The following is a 23,904-nucleotide window of genomic DNA, read 5'->3' on the forward strand; positions in this document are numbered from 1 at the left end:
TGCCATCGGCAAGAAGGTACAAGAGCCTGAAAATTGTAATGTCCAGGTTCAGGAGCAGTTTCTTCCCACAACCATCAGGCTATTAAACGTTACAATCTCCAAATAACATAGGAAGTACATAGACTTGGATGCATTGTTTTTGTCTTTGCACTATTATTATATGCTGAACTTTTGTTTATTATGGTTTTTACAGAATACAGTGTTTACATATCTGTTGTGCTGCTGCAAGTGGGAATTTCAATCTTCTGTTTTGAACTTAACTCTTAAATTGAGAAATTATCAATTTTTAGGAATTGACTAGATGGTCTGCAGAGATTTTTCCAGTTGTCTCATTTCCTATGTTCCTGTTCATCCTCCAAAAGGCAATGGTGTAAGGCCAGATTGCTAAATTCTGTTTCCATTTTGTATCCTCTGTCAATATAGTGAATTTTTAAGCAGCTGCTTCAGCATAAAATGGCCCTGATAATTGAGAAAATTGTCTATATTGTTAATCACAAATATTAGTGGATCTGATCAGAGTTATCTATCTTGATTATTTTTCTCTCTTGGTTTCTGGAATAGATATTCCATGGCTAATTGCCATGGCATGTTTGTGCTGCTGCAGTTGCCAATTGGAAAATCTATCCAGACTGAATTCTTCTGGAAAAGGGAACCCACTCTGACCTGACCAGTGTATCAAATTAGGTAATAACATTTTACAGGGAATAGTAAACTCGATAGCAAACTTATTCAGTACAAATATGATTCACTTTTAAAGTGAAATTGCTGTTTTGCTTTGCAGAAGGTGATTCAATAGTTGGAATAGTCAATTAAAAACAAAGTAATTCTCCTGTGCAGGAAATTGGACATGCCATTATAGTGCTTTGAAAATGTCCATACCAAATGGTGAAGCATTGCCATGGCTTGCGTGCAGATGTCAATAAATGTCCGCAGTATAGTTCTAAGACTTCATACCTGTGAATGAAAAGGAGGAAATTAGCTTATTACAATCTGTTCTAAAGGAATTGCAGTTTGGACAAATTTCTTCTGACTGTTGGTAAAATAATTGCAAAAAAGTGAGTTGTTTGAAAAACTAATAAACATATAAAAAATCTCTAGTATTCTTTACTGGCATTAAACTTGAGATGTAGAATGCTTTTTCAAACAATGGACTTTTTTTTACATTGAGCATGGCTCTTGTTAAGGTGACAACATATATTGGACCCGGGGTGTTAATTTACCTGAATCTGGAGAAATCTAGGATTTTAAACTAAATTGCAAGACTTTGGAGTTTTCCAGAGCAAGCAAAGTTTTTGACCAGTGTAACTATAAATGCTGACAATATTTTCCAGCCTTGTTGCTACCTTCATCATTGCATATTTGCAGAGGAAAGTTCATCTGTGTAGTTTCTCAGATAACTTTTATGTTTTCTATTATCACTCCCGCAGGAAATTTACCTGTATATCTCCAGATATAACAAACAAGGCTTCACTGGGAAAGGCAGCTTTGGAGCTCCTAGATGGTAACTTATCGACAATGATAACCTTCGCCTTTGGTGAACTATCAGCGTGATAATAAGCTTTGTTTTATTTCCCTGGCAGTATTCATGGCTCTGAGCCATGGAGTTGCTTGGTATAATGCAGGATGCCACTTTGTTTATACAATCTGTCATTTGTTCACGATGCCCAATACAGTTTTTTTTAGTTAACATTGGTTTCTCCAAAATAATGAGACATGCTGCCGGCTCTTGAGAATTTATTAACCCAATCTGAAATGAAGCCTTCCTGTGGCTTGTTTTAGTGAGTAAATTAATTGATACATTGCTTGCATGTTTTTGTTCTATTGGTTTTTCACAATGAAAAATATATTTTATACTTAACTTTTCTGTACTGAATGTGCATAAAGTCCATGCACCATAAATCCCACAAAAACATTGAATGCCACATTGTCCTTGGGTTATTTTGGGATATCTGAAGTGACCCAACATTTCTTTTAATAGCACCCCAAAATACTAGACTGGTGTATTGTTGGACTGTGACTTGATTTAGTTCAGAGATACAGTGTGGAAATGGCCCCTTCGGCCAACCGAGACCACACCAACCAGTGATCCCTGCACTCTAACGCTATCCTACACACACTAAGGTCAATTTACAATTATTCCCAGCCAATTAGCCTACAAACCTGTATGTCTTTGGAGTGTGGGAGGAAACCGGAGCTCCCGGAGAAAACCCAAGCAGGTCACAGGGAGAACATACAAACTCCGTACAGACCACACCCGTGGTCAGGATCGAACCTGGGTCGCTGGCACTGTAAGGCAGCAACACTACCACTACGCCACCGTGCTGACCTGTGACTTATAATCTGACTTACAAGTGCTGACACAAAATCTGTATTCCCATTGCAAAATCTGCTTTCCCATTGCACAATGTTCTCAGAGCTGTTAACATGTTATGATCAAATCATATTTTGCTCTTTTTCGCCTATTCCTTAAAATATGTCTGAGGTAGTGGTCTAAAATTGATCAACAGGTAAGCTGCTATAGAAAGATATGCAAGATGTCAGAGGTCCCTTCAAGCCAGTGAAACTTGCACAAAGAACTAATTTAAGGTGGGGACACGTCTGTATATTATGGTTGTGTGATTTGAAAGAGATTATAACCAGTTCTTTCCACATCGAGTATAATGAAGAGCAGGCCTTTTGGCCCACAATGTCTGTGCCAAACATGGCACCAAGATCAATTCTTATCTGCCTGCACATAATCCATATCCCTCCATTCCCTGCATATCCATGTGCCTATCCCAAAGTCTCTTAAATGCCCCTATTGTATCTGCCTTCACTGCCACCCTTGGTACCACTACCCTCTCTGTTTTTAAAAACAAAACATACCCTCTATATGTTCAAAACTACTCAGGATGGTATTTGAAATTACCATCCTGGGCAAAAGACTCTGATCATCTCTGATAATTTTATATTCTATCAGTCTCGCCTCAACCTTTGGCGCTTCAGAGAAAAAAAGTCTATCCAACCTCTTGCAGCTAATATCCTCAAATTAAGGCATCATTCTGGTAAACCTGTGTACGTTCTCCAAAGCCTCCGCATCTTTCCTGTATTGGACGACCAGAACTGTACGCAATATTACAAATGTAGCCGATCCAATGTCCTATAAAACTACCATGACTTCCTGACTTATACTCAATACCTCGATCACTGAAGGGAAGCATTGCACTGGTATTTTGTGCTGGACCAAAATAAGGAATAACAAAAAGTTGTTTTTGTACTGACCAGTGTAAGAAAAGAAAAATCTGCAGGTAGAAAAGAGTTTCATATTTTACAGTTTAATTTTTGGCTTGCAAAGCAAAGTCAATCAAATACCCGAGTTAATTTTTGTGACTGCAATTAGAGGGTTTTTCAATTAAAGTGAACTAATTAAGTAACAAGGTTAATCCTAATGTCAGTGCATAGTTACCAAATTTTGTAATTATATAGTACATCGGAGTGCTGGAAGTGATTGGGTATGGAATGTGTGGTTGATGTGATACTTTATGAATTATTGTTCACATTCAATCATGCATTTGCTTTGACTAGACCTTCAGCTATCTGTGCTTCAAGAGGTAATATAAAAATATATTTTGGACAAAATTTTGCTGGCTACATGCAACTTAAATATTAGATATGAAAACATTGCCAACTGATCCCTCCTTTAGCCAAAGAAATTTGTACACAGAATATTCACTCAATCTCATTAGAACATTAGAACAAGTTGGTTGCCATATTCATATCTAAACATAATTTTGGTCAAACACAAATACTTGTTTAAAACATGCTTTGTTCATCACTTTGGTCTATTAAACACATTCTGAAAGTCACAAAAGCAGAACCAACAACCTCCAATTCCACACCTACAATTATACTAGTTTTGGTGGGGAGAAGGTCTCTCAATATTGCAATCAGATAAAGTAGTTTTCTGGTCGCTCAGTTGCATTTCTGGTGCTTTAAAACAAACTTAAGAAATATAACTTTTCTTTCTATCTTTGCTTCTGAAAGCTTTGTTTAACTTTGTATTGTGACTGAGAATTAAATCTGTCAGAAAATGGCGCACTGATCTTGGGTGACCTTTTAAGCATCAGAAAGTCCCCATTGTTCTTCCCCCTCCCTCATGGTGGTCCCCCCACGCTGGGTCCTCCTTTGTTCCTTCCCTTGGCAGCAGCGTCTTCGCTTCCACGTGTCCGTCGGTCGGTGTCATCATCGACCGCCGCACCGGCCTCTCCACTAATGCTGCCGGGTCCCCTCCTGAGGCCTCCGTGGCGTAGGCCCGGGCCCCAGCTGTGGGCTCCAACAACCCGGGCTATGACCCGCGAGATGCGGTCCCTCCAACCCGGGCTTCTCCGTGGCCACCCGGGAGGCCACAGCGCCTCGATGACGGCCTCCCCGGCAGGAAGCCATCTGTCCGTGCGGCCCGGTGAGAAGCAGGTTAAAGTTTACGGTCACTGTTGTCCCTGATCTTTTCAGGAAGGGCAGCTGATGTATGCAGAATATTAGGATCTCTGCATGTCAGACATAATTAATACTCTGAAGTGGGAGAGAGATTCAGTTTCCTCTTGAGTAAAAGGCAGTAGGCAGCATAAGAACATGGATTAACCTGGATTATAGGTTTCATGATTGTTCAGAGAGTGAACATGAGTATGTGTACACTTTTGGCTCTACTTGTAATGCTTAACTAACCGCGAGCTATTAATTACTGACTGTTCACTGGCACCAGATCCTCGCTGACTGATGCCATACAATTAAGAAGTTTGCCCAAGTCATTCATTCTATGGCAGTCCACTGTGCCAGCCATATTTTAGTTGACGTGGCAGTCAACTGAATAGGGATGAGGGGCAAAAAGGTTAAACCTCTCAGCAATATTTCATAAAAAGAAACCAGCCATAGTTCATGCATATCAGTCTCCTTTACTGACCATTCCTGACTCCGATGCAAATCATGAAAGCCAGAGCCAAGGTAATCATGCTTGTATGGTTTCATACATCCAATCAAGACTAAAACCATAAAATATTGACAACACATCCTGGCGTGCATTTGTTTATTGCCTGTTACTGCTTCTACCCTAACCTACGGCTTTTGTGTTCTCTTTGTTTTAATTAACATTAAGCGTGGAATGGTGATTCACGCATTCACCTACACACTTAGCAGTGGAAAGTTAAACTACCAGCCCACACGCACATCTTTGGTGTATGGGAGGATATGAGAGCATCGGAGGTCAGGATTGAGCTCGGGATGCTGAAGCTGTAAGGCAACAGCTCTACAGGTTGCACCACCATCGGGCTTTCTAGCAACATTAATTTTGCAAAAAATAGTATTAATTCTACATAGCATATTCTATAAATGCAAACTTTTTAGAATTTAGTGTTTCAAAGTATAATTTGTAATGTGATTTCTGATGTGAAACTTGCATGACAATATGATTGGCTGCGACACTCCCAATATACTCCAATGTAATGCTTGCATTACGCTGAAAAGTCTTTTGGGGATCTTAACAGCATGTAGCTTGAGTGCGGGGATGGAAGTGCTGCTTGGTATTATTGAATTAAGATTGAGATTGTTTGTATTGAAATGTAATTTTTGCTTCTAAACTAGTATTGTTATTGATTACCTGTCGAGGACAATTGGTGTTGAAGAATGGTCTCGACCTGAAACATCACCTAATCTGTTTCTCCAGAGATGCTGCCTGATACGCTGAGTTACTCAATCTTTTTGTGTCTGTCTTCTGGTGTTTTAAACATTCAGGTGACTTTGTATTGAGGTAACACCATTGTTTGTTGTTAATAACCACAGCAGTTTTCTTTAACTATTTTTGCACACATTTATCAACCCAAATTCTAAGAATCCATCGTATCTTTGCCAGATCATTCCTGCCAATGGGCAAGACATGTTCAAAGACGGAGGTATAGTGATAGATATTTAATTGCGAGACATCTGTGTTAATTGCAATATAGAAACATAGAAAATAGGTGCAGGAGTAGGCCATTCGAGCCTGCACCGCCATTCAATATGATCATGGCTGATCATCCAACTCAGTATCCTGTACCTGCCTTCTCTCCATACCCCCTGATCCCTTTAGCAACAAGGGCCACATCTAACTCCCTCTTAAATATAGCCAATGAACTGACCTCAACTACCTTCTGTGGCAGAGAATTCCACAGATTCACCACTGTGTGAAAAAAAAAACGTTCTCATCTCGGTCCTAAAAGACTTCCCCCTTATCCTTAAACTGTGACCCCTTGTTCTGGACTTCCCCAACATCGGGAACAATCTTCCTGCATCTAGCCAGTCCAACCCCTTAAGAATTTTGTAAGTTTCTATAAGATCCCCCCTCAATCTTCTAAATTCCAGCGAGTACAAGCCGAGTCTATCCAGTCTTTCTTCATATGAAAGTCCTGCCATCCCAGGAATCAATCTGGTGAACCTTCTCTGTACTCCCTCTATGGCAAGAATGTCTTTCCTCAGATTAGTAGACCAAAACTGTACGCAATACTCCAGGTGTGGTCTCACCAATGCCCTGTACAATTGCAGCAGAACCTCCCTGCTCCTATAGTCAAATCCCCTCGCTATGAATGCCAACATACCATTCGCTTTCTTCACTGCCTGCTGCACCTGCATGCCTACTTTCAATGACTGGTGCACCACGACACCCACGTCTCGCTGCATCTCCCCTTCTCCTAATCGGCCACCATTCAGATAATAGTCTGCTTTCCTGTTCTTGCCACCAAAGTGGATAACCTCACATTTATCCACATTACACTGCATCTGCCATGCATTTGCCCACTCACCTAACCTATCCAAGTCGCGTTGCAGCCTCCTAGCATCCTCCTCGCAGCTAACACTGCCCCCAGCTTCGTGTCATACGCAAACTTGGAGATGTTGCATTCAATTCCCTCGTCCAAATCATTAATATATATTGTAAATAGCTGGGGTCCCAACACTGAGCCTTGCGGTACCCCACTAGTCACTGCCTGCCATTCTGAAAAGGACCCGTTTATTCCTACTCTTTGCTTCCTGTCTGCCAGCCAGTTCTCTATCCACATCAATACTGAACCCACAATACCGTGTGACAATAGACAATAGGTGTAGGAGTAGGCCATTCAGCCCTTCGAGCCAGCACCGCCATTCAATGCGATCATGGCTGATCACTCTCAATCAGTACCCCGTTCCTGCCTTCTCCCCATACCCCCTCACTCCGCTATCCTTAAGAGCTCTATCCAGCTCTCTCTTGAAAGCATCCAACGAACTGGCCTCCATTGCCTTCTGAAACAGAGAATTCCACACCTTCACCACTCTCTGACTGAAAAAGTTCTTCCTCATCTCCGTTCTAAATGGCCTACCCCTTATTCTTAAACTGTGGCCCCTTGTTCTGGACTCCCCCAACATTGGGAACATGTTTCCTGCCTCTAATGTGTCCAATCCCCTAATTATCTTATATGTTTCAATAAGATCCCCCCTCATCCGTCTAAATTCCAGTGTATACAAGCCTAATTGCTCCAGCCTATCAACATACGACAGTCCTGCCATTCCGGGAATTAACCTAGTGAACCTACGCTGCACGCCCTCAATAGCAAGAATATCCTTCCTCAAATTTGGAGACCAAAACTGCACACAATACTCCAGGTGCGGTCTCACCAGGGCCCGGTACAACTGTAGAAGGACCTCTTTGCTCCTATACTCAACTCCTCTTGTTATGAAGGCCAACATTCCATTGGCTTTCTTCATACTAATCTCTTAAGTTTGCATACTAATCTCTTATGTGGGACCTAGTCGAAAGCCTTCTGGAAGTCCAGATATAATACATCCACTGGTTCTCCCTTATCCAAGCAGCTATGTGAGTACTATTGTAGGAGTAATCTGTAAGACCTCTTGTGTTTTTTTTAATGTGCAACACAATTCATGGCTGGCTGCATCTGTCTGATATCAGCAACCAGCTTTCAAGGTTCAGATCTGTCAAGAAAAACCTCCTGCTCTATGTGACTAAGTTTTGTTTCAGAGATGTGACGAAGTTTCGTTTCAGAGATATGACTAGGTTTCGTTTCAGAGAATAGAAAAATCACATTGGACATTGTAAAATTACCATATAAGGCCATAACGGAAAGCCTCCGGTGCACTGTTAGGGTATAAATGTGTGTGTGTATGTAAACGATCCCTTATATGGTCTTGTGCATTTGGGCTAAGTTGAGGAGTTGGTCCAAGTTAAACTCTGTTAATCATTATCTGGAAAAGAGATACCCCCGATGTGGGGGCTAGATCTCCCCGAAGCGGAGGGCTCGACCGCTGGCTCTGGGAGCCAAGATCGCCCTGACAACGGAAGGTTCGAGTGCCCCGACCGCGGGAGAACAAAGAAGGGAAGTAGATTGAACTTTTTTGCCTTCCATCACAGTGAGGAATGTGGGGTAGTCGCTGTGGTGGATGTTCATGTAAAACATTTATTTGGGTGTCTTGCTCTTTATTGGAGGCCGCCAACTCCTCGATGTTAGTGTTGTAGTCTGTGACCTATTAACAGAAAACAGTCAGACAACCGAGTTCGTTTAACTTCTTTATTGCACTCACCAAGGTGGGAGAGAGTCTAGTTGCAAAAACGTCCAGTGACACTTGGGCAGCTAGTGCAGTCTCTCTCTCTGATTGTTTACATACACACACATACCAGTGCACCGGAGGCTTTCTGTTATGGCCTTATATGGTAATTTTACAATGTCCAATGTGATTTTTCTATTCTCTGAAACGAAACCTGGTCGTATCTCTGAAACGAAACTTTGTCACATCTCTGAAAGGAAACTTAGTCACATAGGGTAGGAGTTTTTTCTTGACAGATCTGAACCTTGAGAGCTAGTTGCTGATATCAGACAGATGCAGCCAGCCATGAATTGTGCTGCACATTAAAAAAAACCACAAGAGGTCTTACAGATTACTCCTACAGTAGTACTCACATAGCTGCTTGCCCAATGCTAACCCTTACATTAGGCCGCAGTGGGGACGGAGATACAATATGGAAAAAAATCACATCTCCTTCGAGGTAAGAGAGTTTTCCCCTGTAAGATACATTACAGCTGGAGATGTGACAAAATGTTGTGCTTTAGGAGGGAGCTCTTGTATAAATTAAGGTGGTTAGAGGATAAGGATTTGAATGCGAACTTTGAGTCAGAAGATCATGAAGGTAGAAGAATATATTGTATTCCGGAGATAGACACAAAATGCTGGAGTAACTCAGCGGGACAGGCAGCATCTCTGGAGAGAAGGAATGGGTGACGTTTTGGGTCGAGACCCTTCTTCAGACTGACCGGAGATGTTGGCAAAGTGAAGGATCATAAATTTAAATAGGAATCAATTACCGTGATAGCACAATCGCCAAACTAATTGCATGGTTTAAGAGAGAATGCATGATGTTGTAACAACTTAATTGGGCTTATCCACCGTCTCTATTTAGCATACAAAATGCTGAAGTAACTGTCAGGCAGCATTTCTGGAGAACATGGATAAGTGATGTTTCAGGTTGAGACCTGTCTGTATTTAGCATCGGCTGTAATTTACTATTTTTTTTACTTAATATGAATTTATCCATTAGATTAAATATCTGTATTGCTGCGAGATAATACCACCGAATGTTTTGCTTTAAAATTGGCACAAAATAATGGATTGCACTGCCGTTTAATCATTTTTGTTCCTGTAGTAAACTCCTTTAACACTTTCTTCATTGTTTTTCAGCAACATGGGATTGGTCGGCCTAGTGTTTATCATGCAGTAGTCGTCATCTTTTTAGAATTCTTTGCCTGGGGACTGTTAACCACTCCAATGCTAACAGTAAGTAAAATATGTTTCATGGCACACTTTGCAATTATTTCATAAAACACAATATATCCTTTTACTGAATTGGCCCAGTAGTAAGGACATAACATTCTTTTGGAACAATGAGCATTGAAAAGTGTAATGAACACTTTTTTGAATACAGCAATGTTCTTGATATGGAAACCCTGGCACTGGAAATGAAAATTTGTGTCCTAAATTAGTGAATACAATTTTCTACTGTTTGCCAATTTACTAATAAAGTCATTGTGACACTTGTTACAATGTCCAAGAAATTAAGAACATTCCCCACTGAATTAATGTCTGTTGACAGTCTTAGATTTTTCAACTGCTCAGATAAAACCTTTTTAAATGCAAAAAAATGATAATGTCATCAGTGATTTTACTTTTTTCAGTCATTTGTTTTTACACTATTACGGTTACCTGTTATAACATTTATTGAGAAGGTAGGGTGGGAGTGAAGAAAAGAAGATTGATTTATGTTCGTACTTTTGTTCCTTAACTATTTGCAAGAACTAGTTGTGGGTGCGAAAAATCTGTAACCAGGCAACTTTTTCTTGTTTTATCAATATTTCTATATTTTCTAAACCGTCTACAATGGTACCTTATGTCTTTTTTCAGTGCCTCGCTTAATTGCCTATTACTTGCTTGTCTTTTCAGCTAAGCTATTTGCACTTTTCCTTTTCTTTTTTGCCTCACCAGAATTTTCTTGCGCCATCATCAATTTCCTGCTTTTCTATGTAGCAGCCTTCAACTAAAGAGGGAAGAATATAGTCTAATCCTGGAGTAATTTCATTTATTGCTCCAAGCAGAGAGCTACACAATACCCAAGAGAAAAACTAAGCTGTCTAACACTTGCCTGGCATTGCATTGTCAGTACTTGATATTTTTTTCTTTAGCGAATGAAGATCAAAAATGCAGTAGAGTTGCTCATAGCATCAGCACTCTGGGTTTAGTCCTGGCCTTTGCACAAGTTTCCTAAACACTTTCTGCTTTCTTCCTTCATCCTGAGATCATGCCAATTGATAAGATAATTAGTTGCAGTAAATTACCTGGGGTGTAATCAGAGTGGAGTTGGTAGGCATTTGACAGAATAGATTACAGGGAAATGGAGGAATGGTATAGATGGAAGATAGACACAAAAAGCTGAAGTAACTCTGCATCTCTGGAGAGAAGGAATGGGTGGCGTTTCGGGTCGAGAAGCTTCTTCAGACGTTTGTACATTCTGTAGAAGGGTCTCTACCTGAAACGTCATCCATTCCTTCTCTCCTGAGATGCTGCCTGTCTCGCTGAGTTACTCCAGCTTTTTGTGTCTATCTTTGGTTTAAACCAGCACCTACAGTTCCTTCCTATGGAATAGGTTTGTAGGTTTGTTTGGCCGATGGGCCTCTTTCCATTTCATGAAAAATGTCAATATCCTTGTTTGCTGATCTTCACCACCCATGTGTGTAAAACTTCTTTGACTTACAGCATTTGTTGCAGTCCGTTTACACTAGTCTACAAATGTGGCTTTTGGTAAAGCAAGGCATGAGAATCTTGGTTAATTTTGTTTCTCTCATAGTGGAAGTGTTATTTGTTAACCTTGTGTTTGAAAAGAAACTATTACCTTGTATTTTCTCTTTTTTTATACGTAATGTTTTTTCTTTTTTTTTTTGCAGGTTCTGCATGAAACCTTTCCTAAACATACATTTTTAATGAATGGCCTTATTCAGGGTGTAAAGGTAAGAATGGCTCTGCAATTCACTTCACAAAAACAAAGTTGGATATCATTTTATAGAAATGGATAAAGATGTGTGTATCACATGTGAGACTGGCAAATGCTTATGCAAATCTATCACAATACATTTTAAAAGTGATGTTGGGATGATTGAATTTTCTCACAGAAAATACAGAACTAAGTCAGTGCACTGTTATCTTGAAATTCCCCACTGCACTCAGTTCCTGCTTTACAGAAACAACACGTAACTTATGAAATGCACTATATTCTAAAGAGCCAATTCTGTTTGGATACGATCATTTATATTTTTAAAAGATGTTTGCCAAGAATTTCCTGACAAAGTTTAGCACATGTACATAATTCAAAGAACAATACAAGAATGTTAGGATGGCATATTTTTTATTTGTTTCTGGAAGCATTTTATACTAGTCACTAATATTCTAAAATGCATATTTTATTTGATAGTATGGCTATGTGGCTGAAAAAATTAGCCTCCCATTTTACACAAAAAACATAACTCTAGTTTATGTTTCTGAGATTAATCTCAGAAATAGTTAATGTCCCAGTTATTAACTTCAGATTTGGTCATGCTGTTTTTATACTCGTGCATTGTTGAATTTAGTTCAAAATATTTTTGGAATGCTGAATACATTCTTTGACAAAATCATTCTGTGGTTAACCTGCTGTAAGAATCGATCAATATGTAATTCACACTGCAACACAGCAAAGGCCTTGTTTAGTTTTCTCTTCTGAAGGCAGTAGCCACACTGGCAAAGCCCAGAAGTCTAGGCTAACTGAGCTGCTGAAAGCCACCGACTAAAAAGTTCGTCAGAGCTATTCAATTAGGGATAGGGTAAACCAAGTAACATGAGAGTTAAGCTACCTCATTTATGTCATGTTTAGCCTTGTAGTTCACTCACAATACTTTGATGCCCTGGAATTTGGGGGCAGTCCAGATTCCTGGATGTTACTATGGGCACATTTTAATGCACATGCCTGGCATTTTGTTGAAAGTGGCATGACATTGTGGAATCTATTTTGCAATGACATTGCTAGAAGCAGCATTTGACAGGCAGTATCTCTTCTTTACAAACAAATCAGCTTTGAGGAAATTCTTCATTCCTATATTTTACATTCCTGCTCTACCAATGCTGCAGCTTTTCATTTGGCAAGAGTTATAGCTGTCATAGAAACCATACTGATCCCTATCTAATCTGCCAGAAATTCAAAGGAATTTTATAAACAATTATTTGTGTAGAAACCAATCCATGGTTGGGGAAAAGATCAATGTAGTGGCTTGATTTTCCATCGGGTTACACAAGAATGTTCTGTTGCATGCTTAGACTTGCTTACGGATGGATTTTGTATTTGTCTGAGAAGAGAAATTTACCTATACATCTCCCGAGGCTGTAACCTGTGAAAAATAAAAGCACCTTTCTGGTGAATAGCGTATCTCTGCTAAATCAATCTTGCAAAGGAGTAAATGTCCAGAAAGAAAGATAAATATTTACCATATTTATGTTTGACACAGAATAGTGAGCTCCTTTGTTCGTTCCTAGAATAGTTATTGATTGCACATGTCACCTCGTCGTGTAACACTGACCCTGACACGTCATGCACATACCAAAAGCCAAGCTTATCGGGGATGTATGAAGTGCTCAGAGATACCAGCTCTGAACAGGTCTCAGTGTTTGGTAAAGCATATATTTGTTTATGGGGCTTCTTCTAAGCTGTATAGCTTTGCTCATGGGTGGGTTCGATACTTGTGACAAACTATATGACATTGCTGCGTGATTGGAAGCTTGTAAAATGGAACCATATGTGGAACTAGAGAGAATATAATGCTATACAGAAGATTAAATATAAAGGTGCCATCATCTAACGGGTCATTGCTGTCTCTTCTGACAATATCATTCCAGTCAAGGGGAACATGCATCTCTTCAGTGTGAGTGCAGTGATGCTGTCAAAGTTCCCCACGGGTTAGCTTTGTTTGTGCGTCATCTGCAGCATGTTTGGCTAATGTCTCTGCCATGATTGGTTAGCAGCTACATGTCCTAGTCACGCGAGAGTGGGATGGAGCCACAAATAGCTGAATCTGAGAACCAGATGATAAACTTTTAAGACAGAAGACAAGGGAATGGTGCAGTGTTAAGAGTTGGTGTTGCAGTTACTGGGATACAGCTTTTGAAGGTGCATTCAGTGATGTTATTCACTTGAGATCTGAACTTTCTCTGACACTGTTGGTCCTTGGGGCTTGACTCCTAATCACAAAAGGTTTTTGACAATGCGTTTGAAGGGATTTCACGTGTCTTGTGAAGATGGGAATCTTCTCTCTTAATTTGTATCTTACCTGTCATGCTCTCTGATGTAGCTCCAGAAAACTATGGAGCAAGTTCTTATTTAATGCCTTTCCTAAATGTTATCCAGATCAGAATGATGCGCAGAATGCCTGACAAAACCTTCTGCAGACACAATGCACCTCTCTCTTTTAAAGGTGTACACTGGCAGGTCAGCAGCACAGGGTAGCTTCAAATGCTGCTGTCTCCTCCCCATGCACAACCACATTTTAAACAAACTGCATTTTTTTGGCGTACATGCAACAAATGTGTAGACAGTACAAAGTTGTTGTGCTATCCGCATTGGAAGCAGCAGGTGGTCGGAAAACATATTGTGAACCGTTTATCAGTTTTTGAGGGCCATCTAAATTTGTCCCTTTTTTAACTGTAATTTCTGAGAAAAGTCAAAAAGGTCTTAGTTCTTTGACCTCTCTTAAACATCTCCATTTACATTGAGTATTCAAATAATATATACATCAGTATAAAACTATATTAGTCTTTGGGTCTGAAAATATGTTTGATTTTCAACCAGATAAACATGCTACCTGCAGTGCTTCATGGATATTATATAATGCATTTACTAAAATCTATCTTCTGTGGTTATTGGATAAATTATTTAATAAATTACAGAACTAAATAGACCTGTAAGTGCCAGTTTTGTTTTCTATTTGATGTTGAGTGGCAATTGTCAGCAGAGTGGTTACAAGGGAACAAACAGGTTCAAGGATCTGACTAGTAGAATAGAAAAAGGCTCACTCGTCTGTTTAGGTGCAAATCAGTTTTATTGGCAAGAGAGGACAAAAGCAATACTTGTCTCGGTATGCGCATGATCCCGTTTTACAGCAGGACACGTCTCTCTCGCTCTCGTCGGAGAACCCCTCGTACATAAACTTGAACTAACACAGCGCTACAGACTTGGCGGGCAAATCAATACACACAGCGCAACAGACTTGGCGCGCAAATCAATACACAGCGCTGCTGGTTTGGCGCGCAAAGGTTTAAATAGAGCGCTGTCGGCTTAATGCGTGGGATTTTAAACAAAGAGCTGTCGGCTGCAGCGCTATGGGTTCTAAATATAGCGCTACCGTCTGCAATACTATGGGGTTTAAATATAGCGCTACCGGCCACAGCGCTGTGGGCTTTAAACATGGCGCTATGGCCACAGTGCTATGGGTCACAGACTGTTTGAGAAAATGCTTTTATAACAAGAGTTGATGATTATAAGATTACACACGTTCTCGGTGCTCTTTGACTGGATAAAGGCGACTGTTGCATTCTATTCCTAGCCTTTGTGTACAGATTGAAAGTACATGACTACATGTTCAAGAAGGCCGGTTTCATCGGTGCTAAAATTTTGCTGTCCAGAGATGGATTTATGTATTTTCAAGGATCGTTATATAAATGAATGAATTATACTTTATTGTCACATGTAATAGAAACATAGAAAATGGGTGCAGGAATAGGCCATTCAGCCCTTCAAGCCAGGACTGCCATTCAATATGACCATGGCAGATCATCCAGAATCAGTACCCTGTTCCTGTTTTCTCCCCATATCCCTTGATTATGTTAACCCTAAGTGCTATATCTGACTCTCTTGAATACATCCAGTGAATTGGCCTCCACTGTCTTCTGTGGCAGAGAATTCCACAGATTCACAACTCTCTGACTGAAGAAAGTCCTGGTTCTGGACTCCCCCAATGTGGAGAACATTTTTCCTGCTTCTAGCCTGTCCAATCCCTTAAGAATTTTATATGTTTCTATAAGATCCCCTCTCATCCTTCTAAATTCCAGTGAATATAATCCCAGTTGATCCATTCTTTCATTATGTGTCAGTCCCACCATCCCGGGAATTAACCTGGTGAACCTACGCTGCACTTCCTCAATAGCAAGAATGTCCTTCCTCAAATTAGGAGCGCAAAACTGCAAACAATACTCCAAGTGCAGTCTCACCAGGGCCCTGTACAACTGCAGTAGGACCTCCTTGCTCCTACACTCAAATCCTCTTGCTACAAAGTCAAGTCAAGTCAAGTCAATTTATTTGTATAGCACATTTAAAAACAACCCACGTTGACCAAAGTGCTGTACATCTGACCAGGAAAAAAAAGAAACATACAGTGGCAGGCAGCCAAACACAACGGCGCGGCCATCTTGAACAAAATGTTAATTCAATCACCCACAGTCCAACAATAAAAGCACTAAACAGGCACCCAAAATTACCCAACCCCAAAAACCCCCCAAAACACAGTCCAACAATAAAAGCATTAAATAGGCATTCAAATCACACACCCCAAAACCCCCAAAAACACAGTCCAACAATAAAAGCATCAAACAGGCACTCAAACCACCCAACCCCAAAAACACACAAAAAAGAAACATCCATCAAAGAAACATCCATCACAGTGAGTCTCCTCCAGTCCTCTCTCTCCTCACTGTGATGGAAGGCCACAATGTCTTTCCCTTCTCCCGCTGTGCCTCGCCCGCAGTCAGGTTGTTGTGGTTGCAGGCCGCGCCGGACGGTCCACAGCGGGCCAAGCCCAAGGCGCGTCGCGTCGCAGCCGCTCCCGCAGCCTCCGAAGACGGCCGGCTCCGCTGATGAAAAGTCCGATCCGGGGCGGGCGAACACGCTGCTGCCGCTGTTGTTGCACGTCGGGGCGGTCGTGGCTCCCGACATTGAAGCCCCCGCCCAGCAGAGAAATATCCCGCGGCCATCCTAGGCCGCGCCGGACGGTGAAATGTCCGCGACCCATGCCCCGCGATCCGGGGTGGGCGAACACGCTGCCGCTGCCGGAGCTCCCGATGTCGGAATCCACGCGGCCCGAACCTAAGGCGAGTCGCAGCTGCTCCCGCAGCCTCCGAAGACGGCCGGCTCCGGTGGTGGTAAGTCCGATCCGCGGGCTCCGCGAACCAGAGCCCTGGAGGCCGACAGCTCCAGGAGTTGGGCCGATGGTAGGCCGCAGCAGGAACGGAGACACGGCCCAGAAAACAAAGGTCGGGTCTCCGTTCGGAAGGGACACACTAATTTACAGTGTTAGTTTCCCCCTCCCCCCCACATACACACATAGTACATAAACACAAAAACACCACATCACAACTACAATTAAGACAACAAAAAACAACAAAAACACAAAGACAAATGGACCGCAGGTGAGCGGCAGCTGCTAGGGCAGTGCCGCCATTTTGTCCAATATGCTTTTAGCTTTCTTCACTGCCTGCTGTACCTGCATGCTTACTTTCAGTGACTGAAGTACAAGGACACCTAGGTCTCATTGCACCTCCCCGTTTCCTGATGTGACACCGTTCAGATAATAATCTGTACGAAGTTGCAGTGAAATGGTTGGCTTTGCATGCAACCATGTGTCGCCACATGTCTGGGTGTACGACAAAGTAACAAAAGTACCGAATAGTCCGATTTACGTCAAGTTTATTTGTCACATACACATACAAGATGTGCAGTGAAATGAAATGCACCGCACGTAGCACCAGGCCCCACTCCATTCCCCTTTCTTTCTCAGCCTCCCCATCCCCCCCCCTTTCCAGGCCCCACTTTGTTCCGTTTGTTCTCGGCAGACCCCAATAGCCAAGCCCACCATCATTAGGATATCAGTTAAGTGAAAACAATTGATCTTTGAAGTACTGCCTGATTTCCACCAGCTTGCAATTATTTTTAGTCTTGGATTTGCATTGTCAGAATACAGTTGGCAGACAATAGAAGCACATTAGCAGGCAAATAGAAGCACAACTTGCACACAGGAAGGACAAATGATCTCCACCGTTAATTGTATAGCATGAAAACAATAGGGCAATGATCATTTCCTGACAATTATCTCGATACCTTACAAGTCATTTTCTTATCTGCCTCCATTAAAACTTTTTTACATTACCATTCAATGGATATTTCGGATATTGCAAATAAAAAGAACTGAAGAAATTATGTATTTGTTTTTCAGATGCTATCCTGACCTACTAAATGTCATCTGTTTGTTATGTTTTGTTCAACTCTACTGTGCAGTATGGTTTTTTTTGTTCGTGTAATGTGTGACCGCATTACATTGCTTCTGCATTCTATTTCCCCATTCTATTCTGCATTCTATTTCCCCATTGTTAAGGAAAGAAATTAAGCAGTCAATATTCTTGTGATGCAAGATTAAGCAGTACTGGATATTCTTGCATTTAATTTCACTTAAATGTAAATAGAAGGAATATGTGTAATTCCAGAGCCTCTCCTTTTTCAATCCAGAGATCTGATTTGTTTAACACAATCTTATTCTGGGAATTTTAAATGAAATACAAAAAATGGGATTATTGTGTTTTGGGGAAGTTATTTAAATGAGGACAGTCCATTTTCTTGGAAATGGTCTATATTTCTTCATTCTCATTGTGAATAAGCTCATTGCCTAATGTCTGTGGTTCATGTGAATTAGATTCACTGAGTACATGTTTCTGCTTCAATTATTAGTGGATTTTAAATCTCAGTGTGTTGAAATCCAAGTATTGATTTTTCACTGCAGTAAACTTAAGACATTCTTTCTGATTGTACAGTAAATGTTCTAATTAGAAAAAATACAATGTAGAAATCAACAACAAATACATATTTACATTGTATCTTTAATGTAGCAAAATGTTTCAAGTAATTTTGCCGAAGTATTCTCAAACAAAAATTGAGACTAAACCAACGAAGGAGATATAATGCAGATGAATAAATCTTTGTCAAAGTAGTACATTTTAAGGAACATAAAATTGCAGACATGTACTGAGATGGTGGTTTAAGGTAGAAACAAGGGACTGCAGATGCTGGATTAAACAAAAGGACCGTGCTAGAGTAACTCGGCAGGTCAGGCAGCATCTCTGGAGAACATGGATAGGTGACGTTTCAGGTCAAGTCACCTCTTTAGACTGATTGTGGGGGGTGAGAGGAGAGTCGGGACAAATCGTGGCAGGTAATAAATAGGTGGACATAAGCGAGGGGAGGGGGGATTGATCGGCAGATGGTTGCTACAAAGGACAGATTAAATCGGAAAGTGCGGGACGTAAGGATTGAAGAGTTACAAATCATGAACCTGGAGGATGGAATGTTGGGGAGGGGAGTAATTCACTATTCCCCTCCCCCTCCTCTCGCATTCCTTCCTCCGGTTTCACAATCTTTGATCCTTTTACCTCACACCTTCAGTTTCTAATCTCTGGCCTTTGTTCCAACCATTTGCCTATCAACCTTCCCCATGCCTGTGTCCACCCTCCTCCACTACCTTCCTAGCTTTGTCCTGCCTCTCCTCTCCCCTAGCTTTCTTTCTCCTCCCCTTACAATCAGTCTGAAGGAGGATTCCGACCTGAAACATCACCTATCCATGTTCTCCAACGGTGCTGCCTGACCCGCTGAGTTACTCCAGCAAATTGTTTCCTTTTGGCGTTTTAAGATGTTTGGGGCTGGGTAGCTGAACGTACTGCCACCAAAACATGTCTGGTTACATCTTGAAAGCCCAATAATCCCTGAAGATGGTAGCACAGTAGATGAGGTGATGAAGAAGGCATATGGGATACTTGCATTGGTAAGGTCATAGAATATTGAAGTAGGGAGGTTGTGGTACAACTGATAAATATTGGTTAGGCTGCAGTTGATGTCTACCTGTCTGTAGTTCTATTTGCAAAATGTGAGATGGATGTGATTGCTATGGAAAAGATGCATACGATATACACCAGTATGTTACGTAGGATGGAGCATTTTAGTTATGAGAGAATTTATTTTCTTTAGAGCACAAGAGGCGGAGGGTGACCTGATGGTGTTATACTAAATGATGAGTGGAATGGATAGGGTACATAGTAAGAAACTTCCCTCTTGTGTCTAAAAGCCAGGGGTAGGAAATTTAAATCCGAGAAAAATCAGAAAAAACGTGGGCTTTTTTTACCCCCCATATGTAGGCTGCAGGTATCTGAAACAAACTGCCTTAAGTTTGTAAGATGAGCTTTTGAATTGCCATTGTATAGAAGGTTCGTGGCCAAGTGTTGGAAAATGCAACTGGTATCAATGAGTACTAGTTGGCGTGGATATGTGGGTTGGTGGGCCTGCCTCTCTGATGTATTGCTCTGACATTTTATAGTTTATTTCAAATTTCTAGCTTCCACTACATTATGCTTTTTAAAACAATCATATTACTAACTATACATGTACAACATTTTGCATTTGATTAATCTTTCAAATGTCTTTTATCTTGCCCTTTAATGTTACATTCAATTGTGGACAGGGACATTTACTCACAGCTACCTTGCGTGTCTTTTTGTGCCAATCTATCTATGTACCTGATATGAAATATTAAGTAAATAATTTGAAAATTTGGTAGATTCTTCTGCATCCGAAGTAATTAGACTCATAGAGAGATACAGTGTGGAAACAGGCTCTTCAGTCCAACTTGCCCAAACCTGTCCTATCCATGTACCTGTCTAACTGTTTCTTAAACGTTCGGATGGTCTCAGCCTCAACTACCTCCTCTGGCAGCTTGTTCCATAAATCCACCACCCTTTGTGAAAAAGTTACCCCTCATTCCTGTTAAATATTTCCCCCTTCACCATGAACCTATGTCCTCTGGTCCTTGATTCCCCTATTCTGAGCAATTGTTTTTAATCCAAAGAGAAAACATGAAAATGTGTATGACTGAGCTGCTGTGGTCTAGAGTTTATGCTTGGCAGCTGGGTTTCCGTTTATTTATCTTGGAATGAGCGAATTGACTTTCTTTGTTCCAATCGGTCTGTAATCTGGAGACTAGACATTTAAGAATGCAAACCGGACCTTTCAAAGGAAGTTGGTGAGGCATGAGACGTTGGTTCCAATCTACACCATGCATTGAGTATGAATAGCAAAGGAACGCCTTTGACAAAAGGCCATAAAGTCTGGCTGGTTTGCATATATGATTGCTTTCACCCGAGAGGGAAAGCATCAGTTTCCGACCTAGTGCTTGGAATTTCCATCTCCCCCTTGAGCTTTCTAAAACAATAGAAAATTGCCACTCTATTGTGAAGTAGATGTGTGGCCGTTTATAACAATATTAAAAGGCTTTTAAAATCAGCACTATTATACATTGTACTGTGATCCCAAGATTAACTGTCGAAAATAATCGGGTGGTGTCAAAATTGTAAAAGGTTTGAAACTAATGGGATGATAAGGGGGAAATCAATCTATTAACAGGAAGCAAGGTGATAATTTAAATGTTGCATTGAGACTACCTTCATTTTAATGGTGATTGTATTTTAATCACCCGACGTGCTGAACTTACTGAAGGTATGAGTTAAGTGCCTTTACGATCCTGCTTTTGGATCAAGAGATGTAGTATGTTTCCTTCTCCTCTCCTGAAATACTTCTCTAAATCCACCCTCTCCTTCAGCAAGATCTGCTTACTGCTTTACCACCTGACTGCCATCTTTGCTTACCCCAACCCTCTTGTTCCTCCCATCACCTTCCACCAAACTTTGCCTATCCACTTCCCTCTCACTTCATTGCTTGTCCTGTTGGGCTTTTACAACCTTCTGAATGGGACAGACACAAAATGCTGGAGTAACTCAGCAGGACAGGCAGCATCTCTGGAGAGAAAGATTGAGTGATGTTTTGGGTTGAAACTGATGTCAGGGGAAAAGGAGGTACATAGATAAGGAGGTCCATAGATAAGTAATTGTATGGTGTGAAAACATGACAAAGAGAATGGAGATCAAGGGAATTGTAAAATAGATCATTGAACTTCATCAACTTCACCAATTTCCATCCTGCACTCAAATTCACTTGGACCATCTCCGACATCACCCTACCATTTCTAGATCTCACCGTCTCCATCACAGGAAACAGACTATTGACTGACATCTACTACAAACCTACTGGCTCCCATAGCTATCTTGACTACACTTCTTCCCACCCTGCTTCCTGTAAAGACTCTATCCCCCTGCTCCCAGTTCCTCTGTCTACGCCACATCTGCCCCCAGGATGAGGTGTTCCATACCAGGGCATCGGAGATGTCCTCATTCTTTAGGAAACGGGGGTTTCCCTCTTCCATTATAAATAAGGCTCCCACTAGGGTCTCCTCGATATCCCGCAGCTCCCTCTTCCCCCATTCGTAACAAGGACCCCTTGTCCTCGCCTTCCACCCCATCAGCTGTCGCATACAGCATATAATCCTCCAACATTTTCGCCACCTCCAATGGGATCTCACAACTGGCCACATCTTCCCATCTCCATCCCTTTCTGCTTTCCGCAGAGACTGTTCCCTCTGAAACTCCCAGGTCAACACGTCCCAAACCACTCCCACCCCAGGTACTATCCCTGCAATAACAGGTGATGTAGCACCTGTCCCTTTACCTCCCCCCTCAACTCCATCCTAGGACCTAGGTTGTGTTATTTTGTGGTGCTATGTGTGAATTCAAATTTATTTGATTTGCTTGAATAAGACATTTCTGTGTTTCAATTAGCTGTTTGGTCCTTGCGTATTTCAAAATTAAGATAAAACGTACTTATGCAGTACAGTCAGAAATCCAAATTTTTTTGTGCAAAAAAAACTGCTTTTTTCAGCAATTAGGACTAATATTCAATATTAAGGAAATGTATACATATTTTGCTTAGAACAGCTAGGTGAAGGTGGCAAATGGTTTAATTGAATTTTGGGGGCTCTGTATAATAGCTAGTGTGCATTACAGTTTTATCATTTTTTGTTCCTTGTGATGAAGCCTTTGGTTGTAGTAATGTATAACTAGTCAATTTTGCGTAATTCTATGCTTTCTATCTCCTTTTTAGGGTTTTTTATCATTCATGAGTGCTCCACTAATAGGTGCTTTGTCTGATGTGTGGGGGAGAAGATCATTTCTCTTACTAACGGTGTTTTTCACATGTATCCCAATTCCATTAATGAGGGCAAGTCCGTGGTAAGTGTGTCAAGTTATGATCACATGATGTTCGGTATGAGAACTAATAGGAAGGATAGGATTGCAAGAAAGTACCTAGGTTGCAGTTTTAACAGTTATATAAATTAAAAGTGGGTTAATAAGTATCCTGGAAATTAAATAAATTAGTATGTGAACCAATTTGTATTGTCTCAAAATGTAATGTGACCAAGTACGATACATCAAAGTATTATTAAGCTGCAAGGTAAAGGTACATTTGGTATGAGACAGGACAGGGAGTATTAACAGTTTTGAACCACCTTATCTTCCGAATGAAAACAATTTTGGAGAGAAGTATTTTCAAGTGATCATTTTTTGGATTTAACCCGAGAGTCAGAAACAAAATCCCCAAGTTAGAAACAGCCAGGTAGCTTGTTTGTATTGGAGGTGTAGTTTGTAAGGCTTTTTCTTTTGTTTTTTGCAGGTGGTATTTTGCAGTTATTTCAGTGTCTGGAATTTTTGCTGTCACTTTTTCAGTGATATTTGCATATGTAGCTGACATTACACAAGCACACGAGAGGAGTACAGCATATGGACTAGTAAGATTTTTTTTGCATTTTTCTGCACATCAAAAACAGTTGTTTATGTTTTTTTACTTTTGTACGTTCATCTGGTCATGTTCATCTTTTTCCCTCTCACCCTCCTTTTGTTAGAATATCTGTTTAAACTTATTGCAATAATGACTGTTCTTGGGGAGTGACTTTGTGGCACATTATATTGACATGAGCCTGGTTTCCATTTTGCTGCACAAATGACCTGGCTCTGTTTGCAATCCCTGGAAGGTTGTATTCTAGCACCTACCTCCTATTGAGGTCATATTTGTGGTTCAGTGATAATTGTTCTCGTGTCAGGATCCAAAGTTTGCGGCTGACACAAAATTCGGAAGGTGGGGTAGATAGTCTTGGGCTACAGGATGACTTTGATAATTTGGTAAAATAGGCAGGCTGATGACAGATGGGATTCAAAGCTGAAAATGATGCTTTTGGAGTGGGTAATGATTGGACATGCATAATGAATGGTAAAGCCTTGGAGTACAGAGGAATACAAGGCCTTGGTCTACAGGTCCAAGAATCTTTGAGTGTAATAGCTAAGGTGGTGAGGAAGGCAAATGGATTA

At 40.9% G+C, this 23,904-nt stretch overlaps 1 protein-coding gene across 3 annotated transcripts in view; it reads left to right on the plus strand.

The window, feature by feature from the left end:
• Positions 1-23,904, plus strand: part of LOC144591998 (hippocampus abundant transcript-like protein 1) — a 63,512-nt gene that overhangs the window by 12,352 nt on the left and 27,256 nt on the right. The window contains exons 1-5 of one of the 3 annotated variants that reach the window (XM_078396136.1): positions 8,200-9,037; positions 9,727-9,822; positions 11,484-11,546; positions 22,643-22,770; positions 23,213-23,327. In XM_078396136.1, the coding sequence (XP_078252262.1) occupies positions 9,011-9,037; positions 9,727-9,822; positions 11,484-11,546; positions 22,643-22,770; positions 23,213-23,327 (429 nt within the window). In that variant the 5' untranslated portion in view covers positions 8,200-9,010. Of the gene's footprint in view, positions 1-8,199; positions 9,038-9,726; positions 9,823-11,483; positions 11,547-22,642; positions 22,771-23,212; positions 23,328-23,904 lie in introns of those variants that run through there. The other 2 variants (XM_078396135.1, XM_078396137.1) reach the window with 2 other exon arrangements.

This window comes from Rhinoraja longicauda, chromosome 3 (genome assembly GCF_053455715.1).
Source record: "Rhinoraja longicauda isolate Sanriku21f chromosome 3, sRhiLon1.1, whole genome shotgun sequence".
Taxonomy (NCBI): Eukaryota; Metazoa; Chordata; class Chondrichthyes; order Rajiformes; family Arhynchobatidae; genus Rhinoraja; species Rhinoraja longicauda.